This window comes from Megalopta genalis, chromosome 1 (genome assembly GCF_051020955.1).
Source record: "Megalopta genalis isolate 19385.01 chromosome 1, iyMegGena1_principal, whole genome shotgun sequence".
NCBI classification, from domain to species: Eukaryota; Metazoa; Arthropoda; class Insecta; order Hymenoptera; family Halictidae; genus Megalopta; species Megalopta genalis.
In genome coordinates this window covers 6,973,043-6,986,014 of record NC_135013.1, presented here as the reverse complement: position 1 = coordinate 6,986,014, position 12,972 = coordinate 6,973,043, and the positions used below count along the sequence as shown (strand labels likewise).

The 12,972-nt window shown below is 36.2% G+C and overlaps 1 protein-coding gene across 4 annotated transcripts in view; it reads left to right on the top strand.

The window, feature by feature from the left end:
• The window catches only part of LOC117228686 (rho guanine nucleotide exchange factor 10), a 143,835-nt gene that overhangs the window by 23,590 nt on the left and 107,273 nt on the right, over positions 1 to 12,972 (top strand). For all 4 annotated transcript variants that reach the window (XM_076519537.1, XM_033484595.2, XM_076519522.1 and 1 more), the window contains exon 5: positions 2,715 to 2,869. In XM_076519537.1, the coding sequence (XP_076375652.1) occupies positions 2,715 to 2,869 (155 nt within the window). The remainder of the gene's footprint in view (positions 1 to 2,714; positions 2,870 to 12,972) is intronic.

Here is a 12,972-nt window from a genome sequence, read left to right as displayed (position 1 = left end):
AAAGATTTTTCTCTTAAATTCACAAGAAATGAACTACACGCGTACACTAAACTAACAATTTTTCTTTTATCAGCTGTCTTTTTGATATGTTCATTGAACAATTAGAAATCGGCAGTCGAGTCTTTAACGCTTTATGCTTTTCTAATAGTTATTTTAACCCTTTGCACTCGAAGCTATTTTAACTGTAAATATATAATCATTTTTCTTACTTGTAGTAGTTTCATTTTATATGATAAAATGCATTTTATGCATGTGAAATTGACTCTTGGGACTCACGCAACAGTTACACTCTTAACAATTTTTTAAATCTAAACTTTGTTAATATAAAATTAATCTTAAAACGTGATGTAACAAATTTTAGTGGTGCTTCTGAGTCACCACTCGAGTGCAAAAAAATCGAACATTCGGTTCAGAAATTCTTTAAAACGTTGCTCGAACGCTGTAATAATTCGTCGAATTGTTTAGATTAATGTAACATTAATGCTTAAGCTCCTTCGAAGTTGCTTCTACTTCGAGGTAATTTCGGATCAGACACTTTTTGCCAAGGGTGATGTTCTCTTAGCTCGTATTTTCTGACGTCAGTTTCACACCAGCGATTTTTCTAGCGTTCCAACCCGTGGTAGAAATACGAGATACTCCCATGGCAGTCGGCAGAAGAAACTGAGAGAGATAATGTTCGTGGAATGATAACGATCGTATTTGTTGCGTGACTGAAAAATCGCTTCTGAAACGCTGGTGTTAAACTGACGTGACGCCCGGACTTAAAACAGAGAGACGCTCAGTGGTCCGTAGAGAATTTCAGTTGCTCAATGCGCATAGTTTAATGTAATATCATCGTTGCACGAGATATTCCAACTAATTTATGGGCGGACTTTTATGAGCGCATCAAGTGACGGGAATAAAACTTTTTACTACACATTAATTGTATCGTAAATAATTCATCTTTCGAAGAGGAATAGCGCTCACTCCAACGTGTACTTATTAGGCAAATAGACGGGAACCATTAAAACTAATTGGTGATAATGAATATAGTTTGCGGGAACTCGGAGGATATGAATTACATTGAAATAGTTTCTTGTCAAATCGCGTTGAAAAATCTGCATAAATTGAACGAAACTTAGTGTATTAAGCATCTTTAATGCATCCGAAACTATTAAGGGTTTTCCTAATTGATGGTTTTGTTCAAGATAATTTTATACAATTTCATACAATTTTATACAATTTTGTACAATTTTATGCAATTTTATATAATTTTATGCAATTTTATAGTTTTATACAATTTTATAAAATTTTGTACAATTTTATGCAATTCCATACAATTTTATACAACTTTGTACAATTTTATACAACTTCATAAAATTTTATGCAATTTTATACAATTTCATACAATTTGGTACAATTTTATACAATTTCCTATAATTTTGTATAATCTTATACAAATTTTATAGAATTTGTATACAATTTTTTGGAATTTATGTCAACTGCATACAATTTAAGGGTTTTCCTAATTGATGTTTTTGTTGAAGATAATTTTATACAATTTCGTACAATTTGGTACAATTTTATACAATTTCCTATAATTTTGTATAATCTTATACAAATTTCATGGAATTTGTATACAATTTTGTGGAATTTATGTCAATTGCATACAATTTTTGGGTTTTCCTAATTGATGTTTTTGTTCAAGATAGTTTCATACAATTTTATACAATTTCATACAATTTCCTATAATTTTGTATAATCTTATACAAATTTCATGGAATTTGTATACAATTTTGTGGAATTTATATCAATTGCATACAATTTTTGGGTTTTCCTAATTGATGTTTTTGTTCATGATAATTTCATGCAATTTTATACAATTTCATACAATTTGGTACAATTTTATACAATTTCCTATAATTTTGTATAATCTTATACAAATGTCATGGAATTTGTATACAATTTTGTGGAATTTATATCAATTGCATACAATTTTTGGGTTTTCCTAATTGATGTTTTTGTTCATGATAATTTCATACAATTTGGTACAATCTTATACAATTTCCTATAATTTTGTATAATATTATACAAATTTCATAGAATTTGTATACAATTTTGTGGAATTTATGTCAATTGCATACAATTTAAAGGTTTTCCTAATTGATGTTTTTGTTCAAGATAATTTCATGCAATTTTATACAATTTCATACAATTTGGTACAATCTTATACAATTTCCTATAATTTTGTATAATCTTATACAAATTTTATAGAATTTCTATACAATTTTGTAGAATTTATATCAATCGCATACAATTTTATACATTTTGATACAATTTTTATTTTGTACATTTTCATACAAATTGGATTCAATCTTATAGAATTTCATACAATTATATGTAAAATTTTACAGAATTATAGAAATGTTCTTGATGCCAGTCGATTTTATACCGTTCCACGTTTACTAATTCCACGCTAACTGCAAAGAAATGGAGTCGCCGGATGAGTTACAATAATAGTAAATCATATCCACGTTGATCCGCGGTTATAATCCGCCTTGAAATGATTCCTGCGGCCAATGTGGATGGCGCGTCTCGGACGCGAGCCAAGCGAGTCAAGAATTATTGGACAGTTTTGTGGCGTCGCGTTTATTGATTCAGCGTGGCAATTGCACGGCCAGAAACGGTTGGCGGAGAGGACAGGGAACTAATGTTGCCAATTGTTCTTTGCTTAGGTCGGGACTGGGCTCCTTGAGGCGTGGAATGGGCAAAACCAGCACGCCTGAATTAGCCGGCGGTCAGCGTAAAACGAAGGCCGCCATGATCTGGAAAAAGGGTTGGAAAGGCTGGAAAAAACTGCATTCTTTCGGCAGCAACAGTAACAAGACTGGTGAGTCACTTGTGAATCATTCTCTCTTGGAATTCATAGCGGCGCTTCAGGGTCCCTCAACTATCAATGAGAGAGTCCGCGGCGAAATCGTTGGCCTGCTGGGACTACGTTGATTTTTATACTTGACTTCATTCAATCTCGGGTAGTTACTATATCATTCATGACTTTTCTTAGCAATCGTTGAACTTTTTCGATGAGATTTTCGTTTGATATAACCGATACTCTGATTTTAATTGATCATTTTATAATTATCCAACGAAGGAAAAAATTGTTTACACCGACTGGAAAGTTCGTTACGGCGAACATAAATTAATAAAACAATCCGTATTTATGCAGATAGTGCACGATTTTTATTTAAAAATACATCCCAATAAATACTGCAAAAAGTATTCACATTCTGCTGTTCGACAAATTATCGCTAATTTAAATCGTTACAATCTCGTGAAAAATAGTCGTACGGCGATGAACGAGGACTCATTTTAAAGCTCGAAGCTTCTACTTTCGTCCCGCATCGCTTATTTTCTCGTAAAATGTTTTCGCACGACGCAACAAGCGAAAAACTGGAGACACGCCCTTTCTTGAAAGTGATACAAATTGAAAGATCTCTGCGGACTTTAGAAAATTTTTTCCACGATCGAGTATACCACGAATTTGAAGATCGAAGCCTCCCCTTTACAACGACCTCTTAAACTTCGACGTAGGATTTTTTTCTCGTCGACTTATCGAGCTTCGAATGAAAGGTGTACCGTCCACTTCACAGTGACACACAAGGGCGTTACGCGACCAAACATGTTCCTCGTTTCAGTTCGATAAAACGATTTCAAGAAATCGTGCACCAAGTTTCGAGACGTCTTCAGAAAGGGGAAGCTTCGATCTTCAAATCGGTAGCAGATTCATTCGCGGGAAAATTTTTTTAACGTTTTCAGAGACGCTCCAATTTGTACCATTTTCGAGTAAACTGAAAACTAAGTAAATCCGAAAAACCGATGGGAAATTGTTATAATTTCTGAACATTATAACAAAGTTAATTACATTATACTGTAACAAGTACATATATATATATATACAAATTTGTAACATCGATGTTACTTTTGTTATAACATTAATATATATATTAATATATATTATATATATTTGTTACAAAAGAAAATTAAATTTATATATTCAATGAAATAATAATTATATATCCACGGGGTATTTTTTATCTTCGTGTATTTTAATGATCTGAATAATCGTAAATGAAAAAATTGGTGACCCGTCATTTTGCCAGGTTCACCGTGAACCTGGTGTTAATAATAATTCATCTTGCAAATCGAAATTTTGCAAAGATCACCGCAGCTTCGTGAACTCCAAATGCAACGACGCAACGATTTTTTTTGTCGCGTCGAATGCAACACCGCGCCATTAATAAAGTAGCAAACGAGTCGTTTATTTCCCGGCAGCCTGGAAATATATCATCTCGTTTCCGGACCAGGCACACGGATCGATCGTGAACGATCGAAGCACCGTTGTCGCGCGACAACTCGGCCCGTTCGATTTCATTTCCGCGATCGGTCACCGTGGACAATAAATCGCGACAATGAAAGCGCGATCGAAGCCAGGCCCGGTCAGGCACCGGTCACGAGCCGCTTAAGAGTCGCTCACGGCCGGGAATTAATTGCGTTCGCGGTGCCGCGGCTTCGTTAAAAATTCTTGTTGCGCGACCCGTGACTCGCGTGCCAAGACTATCAACCGGCGACAAGACCGTCAAACAAAGACAGCGACACCGACGGCGGCGACGACGACGGCGGTGGTGGTGCGCCGCTCCTTTTCCGCGAGCGTTCTTTCGCGAAGCATGCGAACGCTTGACACCTCCGCTCTCGCGTGAGACCGACGTCGAAATATTTCTATTCCGTTCACGGGGCAACGGTGAACAGTGATCGAAGGCACTCGTGTCGACGCGAATGTACGCGAAACCGGCACGAGAACGTCTCTTTCTATCGAAAACTTCGATAATGGGGAACAATGAGTAATGCTTAGCTTTCGTAACGAATAAATTATATTTTTGTAGAATTTTGTATACAATTTTGTACGATTTTATGCGATTTTTTACAGTTTTATACAAGTTTATACTATAATTTGATATAAGTATTATACAATTTCGTAGAACATACATCAATTTTATACAATTTTATGCGATTTTATACAGTTTTATACAATTTTGCACAATTTTGTACAATTTTATGCAATTCCATACAATTTTATACAATTTTGTACAATTTTATGCAAATCCATACAATTTTGTACAATTTTATGCAAATCCATACAATTTTGTACAATTTTATGCAAATCCATACAATTTTGTACAATTTTATGCAAATCCATACAATTTTGTACAATTTTATGCAATTTTATAGAATTTTATACAGTTGTATACCATTTTATGCAATTTCATATAATTGCATTTAATTGTATACAATTTTATGCAATTTCATATAATTGCATTTAATTGTATACAATTTTATTCAATTTTATGCAATTCTATACAATTTTATGCAATTTTATGCAATTCCATACAATTTTGTACAATTTTATACAATTTTATGCAGTTTTAAACAATTTCATACAATTTTATAGAATTTTATGCAATTTTATACAGTTTTATACAATTTTGTACAATTTTATGTAATTCCATACAATTTTGTACAATTTTATACAATTTTGTACAATTTTATACAATTTTGTACAATTTTATACAATTTTGTACAATTTTATACAATTTTATGCAATTTTGTACAATTTTATACAATTTTGTACAATTTTATACAATTTCATACAATTTTATAGAATTTTATGCAATTTTATACAGTTTTGTACTATTTCATAACATTTTATACAATTTTGTACAATTTTATGCAATTCTATACAATTTTGCACAATTTTGTACAATTTAATACAATTTTATAGAATTTTATACAATCGTATACAATTTTATGCAATTTCATATAATTGCATGCAATTGTATACAATTTTATTCAATTTTAAGCAATTCTATACAATTTTATGCAATTCCATACAATTTTATGTAATTCCATACAATTTTATGCAATTCCATACAATTTTGTACAATTTTATACAATTTTATGCAGTTTTATACAGTTTTATACAGTTTTATACAATTTTATAAAATTTTGTACAATTTTATGCAATTCCATACAATTTTATACAATTTTGTACAATTGAGTACAATTTTGTGCAATTTTACCCAATTTTATACATTTTCATCATAATTTATTCCACGTTACTGCGGGTAGCATTTGCGACAACTCCAAAATACAATGAAACTTGAAAACTCGCACAGTGGTCGAGAACATTACTGTATCATTTGTACCGATTGGAGTTCTCTAATTACTTGGGGAACACGATACCGCGAGTCTGCTGACGTTCGTAAAAGGGGGAGAAACAACGCGAGCGTTTACGTAAACATGCGCAACAGACATCTAAACTTTCCTCTGGAAGAAAGTTCATTGCAACTTTGTGCACGACGGAATCACCTCTGACGTAACAACGAACGATACTTTCCTCTAGAATGCTTGACACGCCTGTGACGTGACATTCGAAGCAATGCATCCAAGCAGGAACAAACTGAGTTCACAGAGATTCTACTGGAGCGAATAATTCTGGCGCCATGATAAAAGTTTTTGGGAGAAATAATATAAATATAAATGTTGCTTAAATACGGTAACTTGAATTCGTTATCTCGGAGCACAGTAATGTCTCCCTTACTGACGCTCGGATTATCCACTAAAAATTTGGGAAGAGGAGATACGATTATTCGAGCCTTGCGGCTCGTTTTTGTAATTGTGGACAATTTATAACTATAAAAATAAACCGCAAGGCTCGAATAATCGTTCCGCCTCTTCCTAAATTGTCAATTTTTGTGCGCGATCTGAGCGCGAGTTAGGGAGAAATCTCTGTACAGTAATGTCTCCCTTACTGACGCTCAGATTCTCCACGAAAATGGATAATTTGGGAAGATGAGATACGATTATTCGAGTCTTGCGACTCGTTTTTATAATTGTGGACAATTTATAACTATAAAAATAAACCGCAAGGCTCGAACAATCGTATCTCCTCTTCCCAAATTGTCCATTTTTGTGCGCGATCTGAGCGCGAATTAGGGAGAAATCGCTGTACAGTAATGTCTCCCTTACTGACGCTCAGATTCTCCACGAAAATGGATAATTTGGGAAGATGAGATACGATTATTCGAGTCTTGCGACTCGTTTTTATAATTGTGGACAATTTATAACTATAAAAATAAACCGCAAGGCTCGAATAATCGTATCTCCCCTTCCCAAATTGTCCATTTTTGTGCGCGATCTGAGCGCGAATTAGGGAGAAATCGCTGTACAGTAATGTCTCCCTTACTGACGCTCGGATTGTCCACTAAAATGGACAATTCGGGAAGAGGAGATACGATTATTCGAGCCTTGCGGCCCGTTTTTATAATTGTGGACAATTTATAACTATAAAAATAAACCGCAAGGGTCGAATAATCGTTCCGCCTCTTCCTAAATTGTCCATTTTTGTGCGCGATCTGAGCGCGAATTAGGGAGAGATCGCTGTACAGAAATGTCTCCCTTACTGACGCTCAGATTGTCCACTAAATTGAATAATCGTATCTCCTCTTCCCAAATTGTCCATTTTTGTGCGCAATCTGAGCGTCAATTAGAGAAACATTACTGTATTCCTAGACCACGACGTTAAAAATCATTGACGAATCGGTACGTGACTTGTTAAAAACTGTCGATGAATCGGCGCGTGACTTGTTTAAAAAACATCGATAAATCGGTACGTGACTTTAATGTTACGCTGAACTGTCGTGCGTTAAATACTAGAATAACCGAGCACTAAAACTGACAAGAGTGCACGCTGTTTTTGAAAAATGAGACCGTATTTATGCAGATAGTGCACGATTTTTATTTAAAAATACATTTGAATAAATACTGCAAAAAGTATTCGCATTCTGCTGTTCGACAAATTATCGCTAATTTAAATCGTTACAATCTCGTGGAAAATAGTCGTACGGCGATGAACGAGGACTCATTTTAAAGCTCGAAGCTTCTACTTTCGTCTTGCATCCCTTATTTTCTCGTAAAATGTTTTCGCACGACGCAACAAGCGAAAAACTGGAGACACGCCCTTTCTTGAAAGTGATGCAAATTGAAAGATCTCCGCGGACTTTAGAAAATTTTTCCCACGATCGAGTATACCACAGATTTGAAGATCGAAGCCTCCCCTTTACAACGACCTCTTAAACTTCGACGTACGATCTTTTCTCGTCGATTTATCGAGCTTCGAATGGTAGGTGTACCGTCCACTTCACAGTGACACACGAGGGCGTTACGCGATCAAACATGTTCCTCGTTTCAGTTCGATAAAACGATTTCAAGAAATCGTGCACCAAGTTTCGAGACGTCTTCAGAAAGGGGAAGCTTCGATCTTCAAATCGGTAGCAGATTCATTCGCGGGAAAATTTTTTTAACGTTTTCAGAGACGCTCCAATTTGTACCATTTTCGAGTTATAATGAACATTATAACAAAGTTAATTGCATTATACTGTAACAAGTACATATATATACACATTTGTAACATCGATGTTACTTTTGTTATAACATTAATATATATATTAATATATTATAATTATATATAATAATTATTATATATAATTATTATAATAAAAGTAACATCAATGTTGCAAAAGAAAATTAAATTTATATACTTCATTAAATAATAATTATATATCCACAGGATATTTGTTATCTTCGTGTATTTTAACGATCTGAATAATCGTAAATGAAAAAAATCGGTGACCCGTCATTTCGACGGGTTCAATAATAATTAATAATAATTCATCTTAATAATAATTCATCTCGCAATCGACGATAGGAAATTAATATTTCGCATAAAGGTCCGCGGTCCAGTGACACTCTCGCCTTGCACGTGCCCTTTTTCAGAAAGGTCCTGAACGCTATAGAGACGCGGATATTGGAAAGGCTCCAGGTGAGGTATCGCGAACGGGGTTCGTACGTAATCGCGATCGATCTCGGGCCACGCAGCGCGTTCGAATCATCGGGCCACCTTTTGTCCGTCCACATCGTGGCCCCTTGTCGCGCTTAACTGCACAAGTATGCGCAGGCCTTTCTTTCATGGGAACAGTGAACAACACTGGCCGCAGCGTATGACGCAAGCGTTTGGCCCCGTGCGCGCTCGTGTGCATTTGGCGCACGAGCAGAGTTAATTATTGGTACTTGGAGCGGGTCAGCCGCCGGGTCACTCGGTGGAGAAGCAGATGCGAGGCCACGTGCAACGCCCTCTTCTTCCCGCTGCGCGCTGCCTCCGCGATCCTTCTTTCTGATTTTCATCCTCGGCCCTCTTTCTCTCCTTTTCTCGCTTCCTCTGTGCTCCGCTCTCTCTCTTCTCTCTCCCTCTCTGCTCCGCTCTCTCCTCTCTCTCCCTCTCTTGTCTCTCTTTCTCGTCTCTGCTCTGCTCTCTCTTCTCTCTCTTCTTTGCTCTGCTCTCTCTTCTCTCTCTTCTTTGCTCTGCTCTGCTCTCTCTTCTCTCTCTTCTTTGCTCTGCTCTGCTCTCTCTTCTCTCTCTTATCTGCTCTGCTCTCTCTGCTCTCTGCTCTCTCTCTCTGCTCTGCTCTCTCTTCTCTCTCCCTCTCTCTCTTCTCTGCTCTATCTTCTCTCTCTTTTCTCTGCTCTCTCCGCTCTTCTCTCTCCCTCTCTCCTCTGCTCTCTCCTCTCTTTCCTTCTCATCCCTTCTCTTCTTTTATCTTCCCTTCTCCCCCACTTCGCTTCTTTTCTCTTCTTTTCTTTTCTTTTCTCCCGGGAACAGCTTCTCACTACTCGGCATCATCGCCGCGTTTCAAGCCGGTCAGGCGTTTTCGTCGAAAATTTACAGTGCCGCGAATTATTCGCGGTTCATCTATCACTCGGTTAGAGCAGCTCCCACCGCGAACTCCCGTTCGTGACGATATCAATTATTTTCTATGAATGGAGCTGATTGGTCGCGATTGTCGTTCAATGTAAATCGAGTTCCGCAAAACTGGTATTCTACTTCTATATATGTGTACATATGTATACATAATTGGTAGTTCCTCGTTTCTATTTATTTTTCATGTTCGTGATCGGGGCTTGGATAAAATTGTTCAAAGCTTCAGTCGGTTCTGATGTAACTGTTGTTTATTTACTTTTAACTTCTCTGTTTTAAGAGAACGGTTATTTTTCGACGTTCGACTTTTCTGTTCTAAGAAAACAGTTGTTTTGCGACTTTTAACTTATCTGTTCTAAGAAAACAGTTATTTTTCGGTTTTTAACTTCTCTGTTTTAAGGAAACTGTTATCTTTTCACGTTAACTTTTCTGTTCTAAAGGAACAGTCATTTTTCCATGTTTATCTTTACTGTTCTAAGAAAACAGTTATTTTTCGGCTTTTAACTTCTGTGTTTTAACTTATCTGTTTTAAGAAAACAGTTGTTTTTCGGCTTTTAACTTATCTGTTCTAAGAAAACAGTTATTTTTCGGTTTTTAACTTCTCTGTTTTAAGGAAACTGTTATCTTTTCACGTTAACTTTTCTGTTCTAAAGAAACAGTTATTTTTCCATTTTTAACTTTTCTGTTCTAAGGAAACAATTATTTTTCCACCTTTAACTTTTCCGTTCTAAGAAAACTGTTATTTTTCCATTTCTAACTTTTATGTTCTAAAGAAACAGTTATATTTTAATTTCTAACTTTTCTGTTCTAAGGAAACGGTTATTTTTCCATTTTTAACTTCTACGTTCTAAGAAAATAATTACTTTCTGACGTTTAATATATCTGTTCTAAGAAAACAGGTATTTTTTCATTTTTAATGAAATTATGTTCTAAGAAAATAGAACAGAAAAGTCTTTTATTAAAGACTTACCAAAGACTTACTTTCTGATGTTCAACTTTTCTGTTCTAAGAAAACAGTTGTATTAAATTTTTATTCCATACATTTATGCATAAACAGATCATTTTTACGTTACAATTTACGTTACAATTTATTTCATAATTTTTACTTATATATCTATATAATTATATATCTATATATATACATATATATATCTATATATAATATCTTATATATTATATATAATTTTTACTTTATTACATAATGTTTACTTTACTTTCCAATCAAATCCATTTACCAATCACAATGACCAGAAATATTACTCTATTTATTAAAAACAAAATTAAAAAGAAATATCAAGATCCTCTTTCATACAGTTCATTTCTCTATTCAAACATTCTAGCCACTAAAATATCATCGCTGATTAAACCACGTAACTCGTTAAAAAGAAAACGAAAAAAAGAAAAAAACCCATCAAATTCGGGACAACACGATACAATATTCGGCAACGCTATGATAATGGTAGACTACAAAGGATCATTATTCCCGTGCAAAAAGTGGGCGTCGTGTTGGGTCCATCTGTCGGGGCGTCAGATGTTTGGCAAAGAACCTTCGTTTTTACTATGCCAGGCGAATCCCACCAAGACGATAGGAGGCGTCGAGATTGTAAACGAAGACTCGTGGACAGATGTTGAGAAAAGATCGTGGGGCAGTCCTCTCTCGGCGAAGCCATATGGTTTCCGGGATCCCATCGAGATCTACGAGCCCATCCAGGCCTACCCTAATCCCCCAAGCCTGCCGGGATCGACACTCGAAGGACACTCGGGCACACCACTCCGAGGAGTGGCGGCAGCCTCTCCGCGGTGACTCTCGCCGGGTAGGTTGCGAGCTTTCCTGGAATTTCAAGGTGAACTCGTCGAACTCTGTAATCGCGGTGAAAGCACCGAGCAATAATGGCACTCCGTAATCGTTCTCCAAGTAACATCCTTGACGCTCGATATAGCACTTGAATCGCGCAGCGAAAATCTAACGAGCCGCGGCTGTTCGAATGACGGCCGAGGATCGAGTAACAGTAACACGCGCGCGCGCGCGCGCAATCATGTTGCGTGTTGCATGTAACATGGAAAACTGGTGATCCCGAGATGTGCGAACTTGAGACTGCGAGTTTTAGCAACCGATGCGAGTCTCGGTTTTACTCGATTAAAACGAAACGTTTACGTTTCAGGGGAATTTAACCCCTTGTCGTATTTTCACGAGTCCGACTCGGCATGAAAATATCTATTAATAACTTATCGAGCATAGATGTTATTCTGTCGTTTAACCCTTAGCGCTCCGCGCGTTTCTCGAGTACTGTCTACCAGCAACTCTGGCACATTTTTGGAGCGGAGCGCCTGAGATAAAGGAAGTCTCATTTCGAACGGGAAAGATTGCACGTCCTTGCGAACGCATTTGATATTTTATTTATTTTATAAATATACATTTTCCTATTGTAAATAGGAGATAAATTTTAAATTTTGTAATTCACCATGGTGCGATATCTTTGGTAACGATCTCCCATGTGCATTCTGGATTTACTTGGACAAGTGTCACAGTATTCGCTTCGCCAAATAGAGTTACTAGATATTTCTTTCAAGTTTAGAACATTTTCTGCGTAATCGTTGGTTTCCTTTATAATTTCATTTACCGATTCGTCCGTGAAAAATAATTTAAAATATCGTATCGGCTGTTCGATGTTTGTAGGAACTCGTGGTCCAACGACCTGTGGCAATACGCTAAAAGGTATTCTATCTGGAATATGTAATTCTTCCGTAACATCGCGCCGTTCGTCTAAGTCTTGTAACGTATCTTCGCTTTCGCTTTCCATAATTCTCATTCTTCGTCTCTTTGGTAGTATAATTTCGCTGCTACTACTCGAAGTGTCAGAATCATAACCAACATTGTCTTCAACAATGTCTTTTAACTCTTCAAAATCAAATACGTCTTCGTTATCGCTCGGCTCTAAATTCTCATCGTAACATTTATTTTTCTCCATGTTGCTAACCATAGAAGAGGTCAAAAAATGGTTTAATCGTAATGGTACAGACTTAGCACGTTTTAACGACAGATAACAATTGCTAACGCCGACGATAACGTATGCTAAAAACATTTGGCTCCGCAGTGGAGCCTTCGGAGTTACGGAACAAATGAC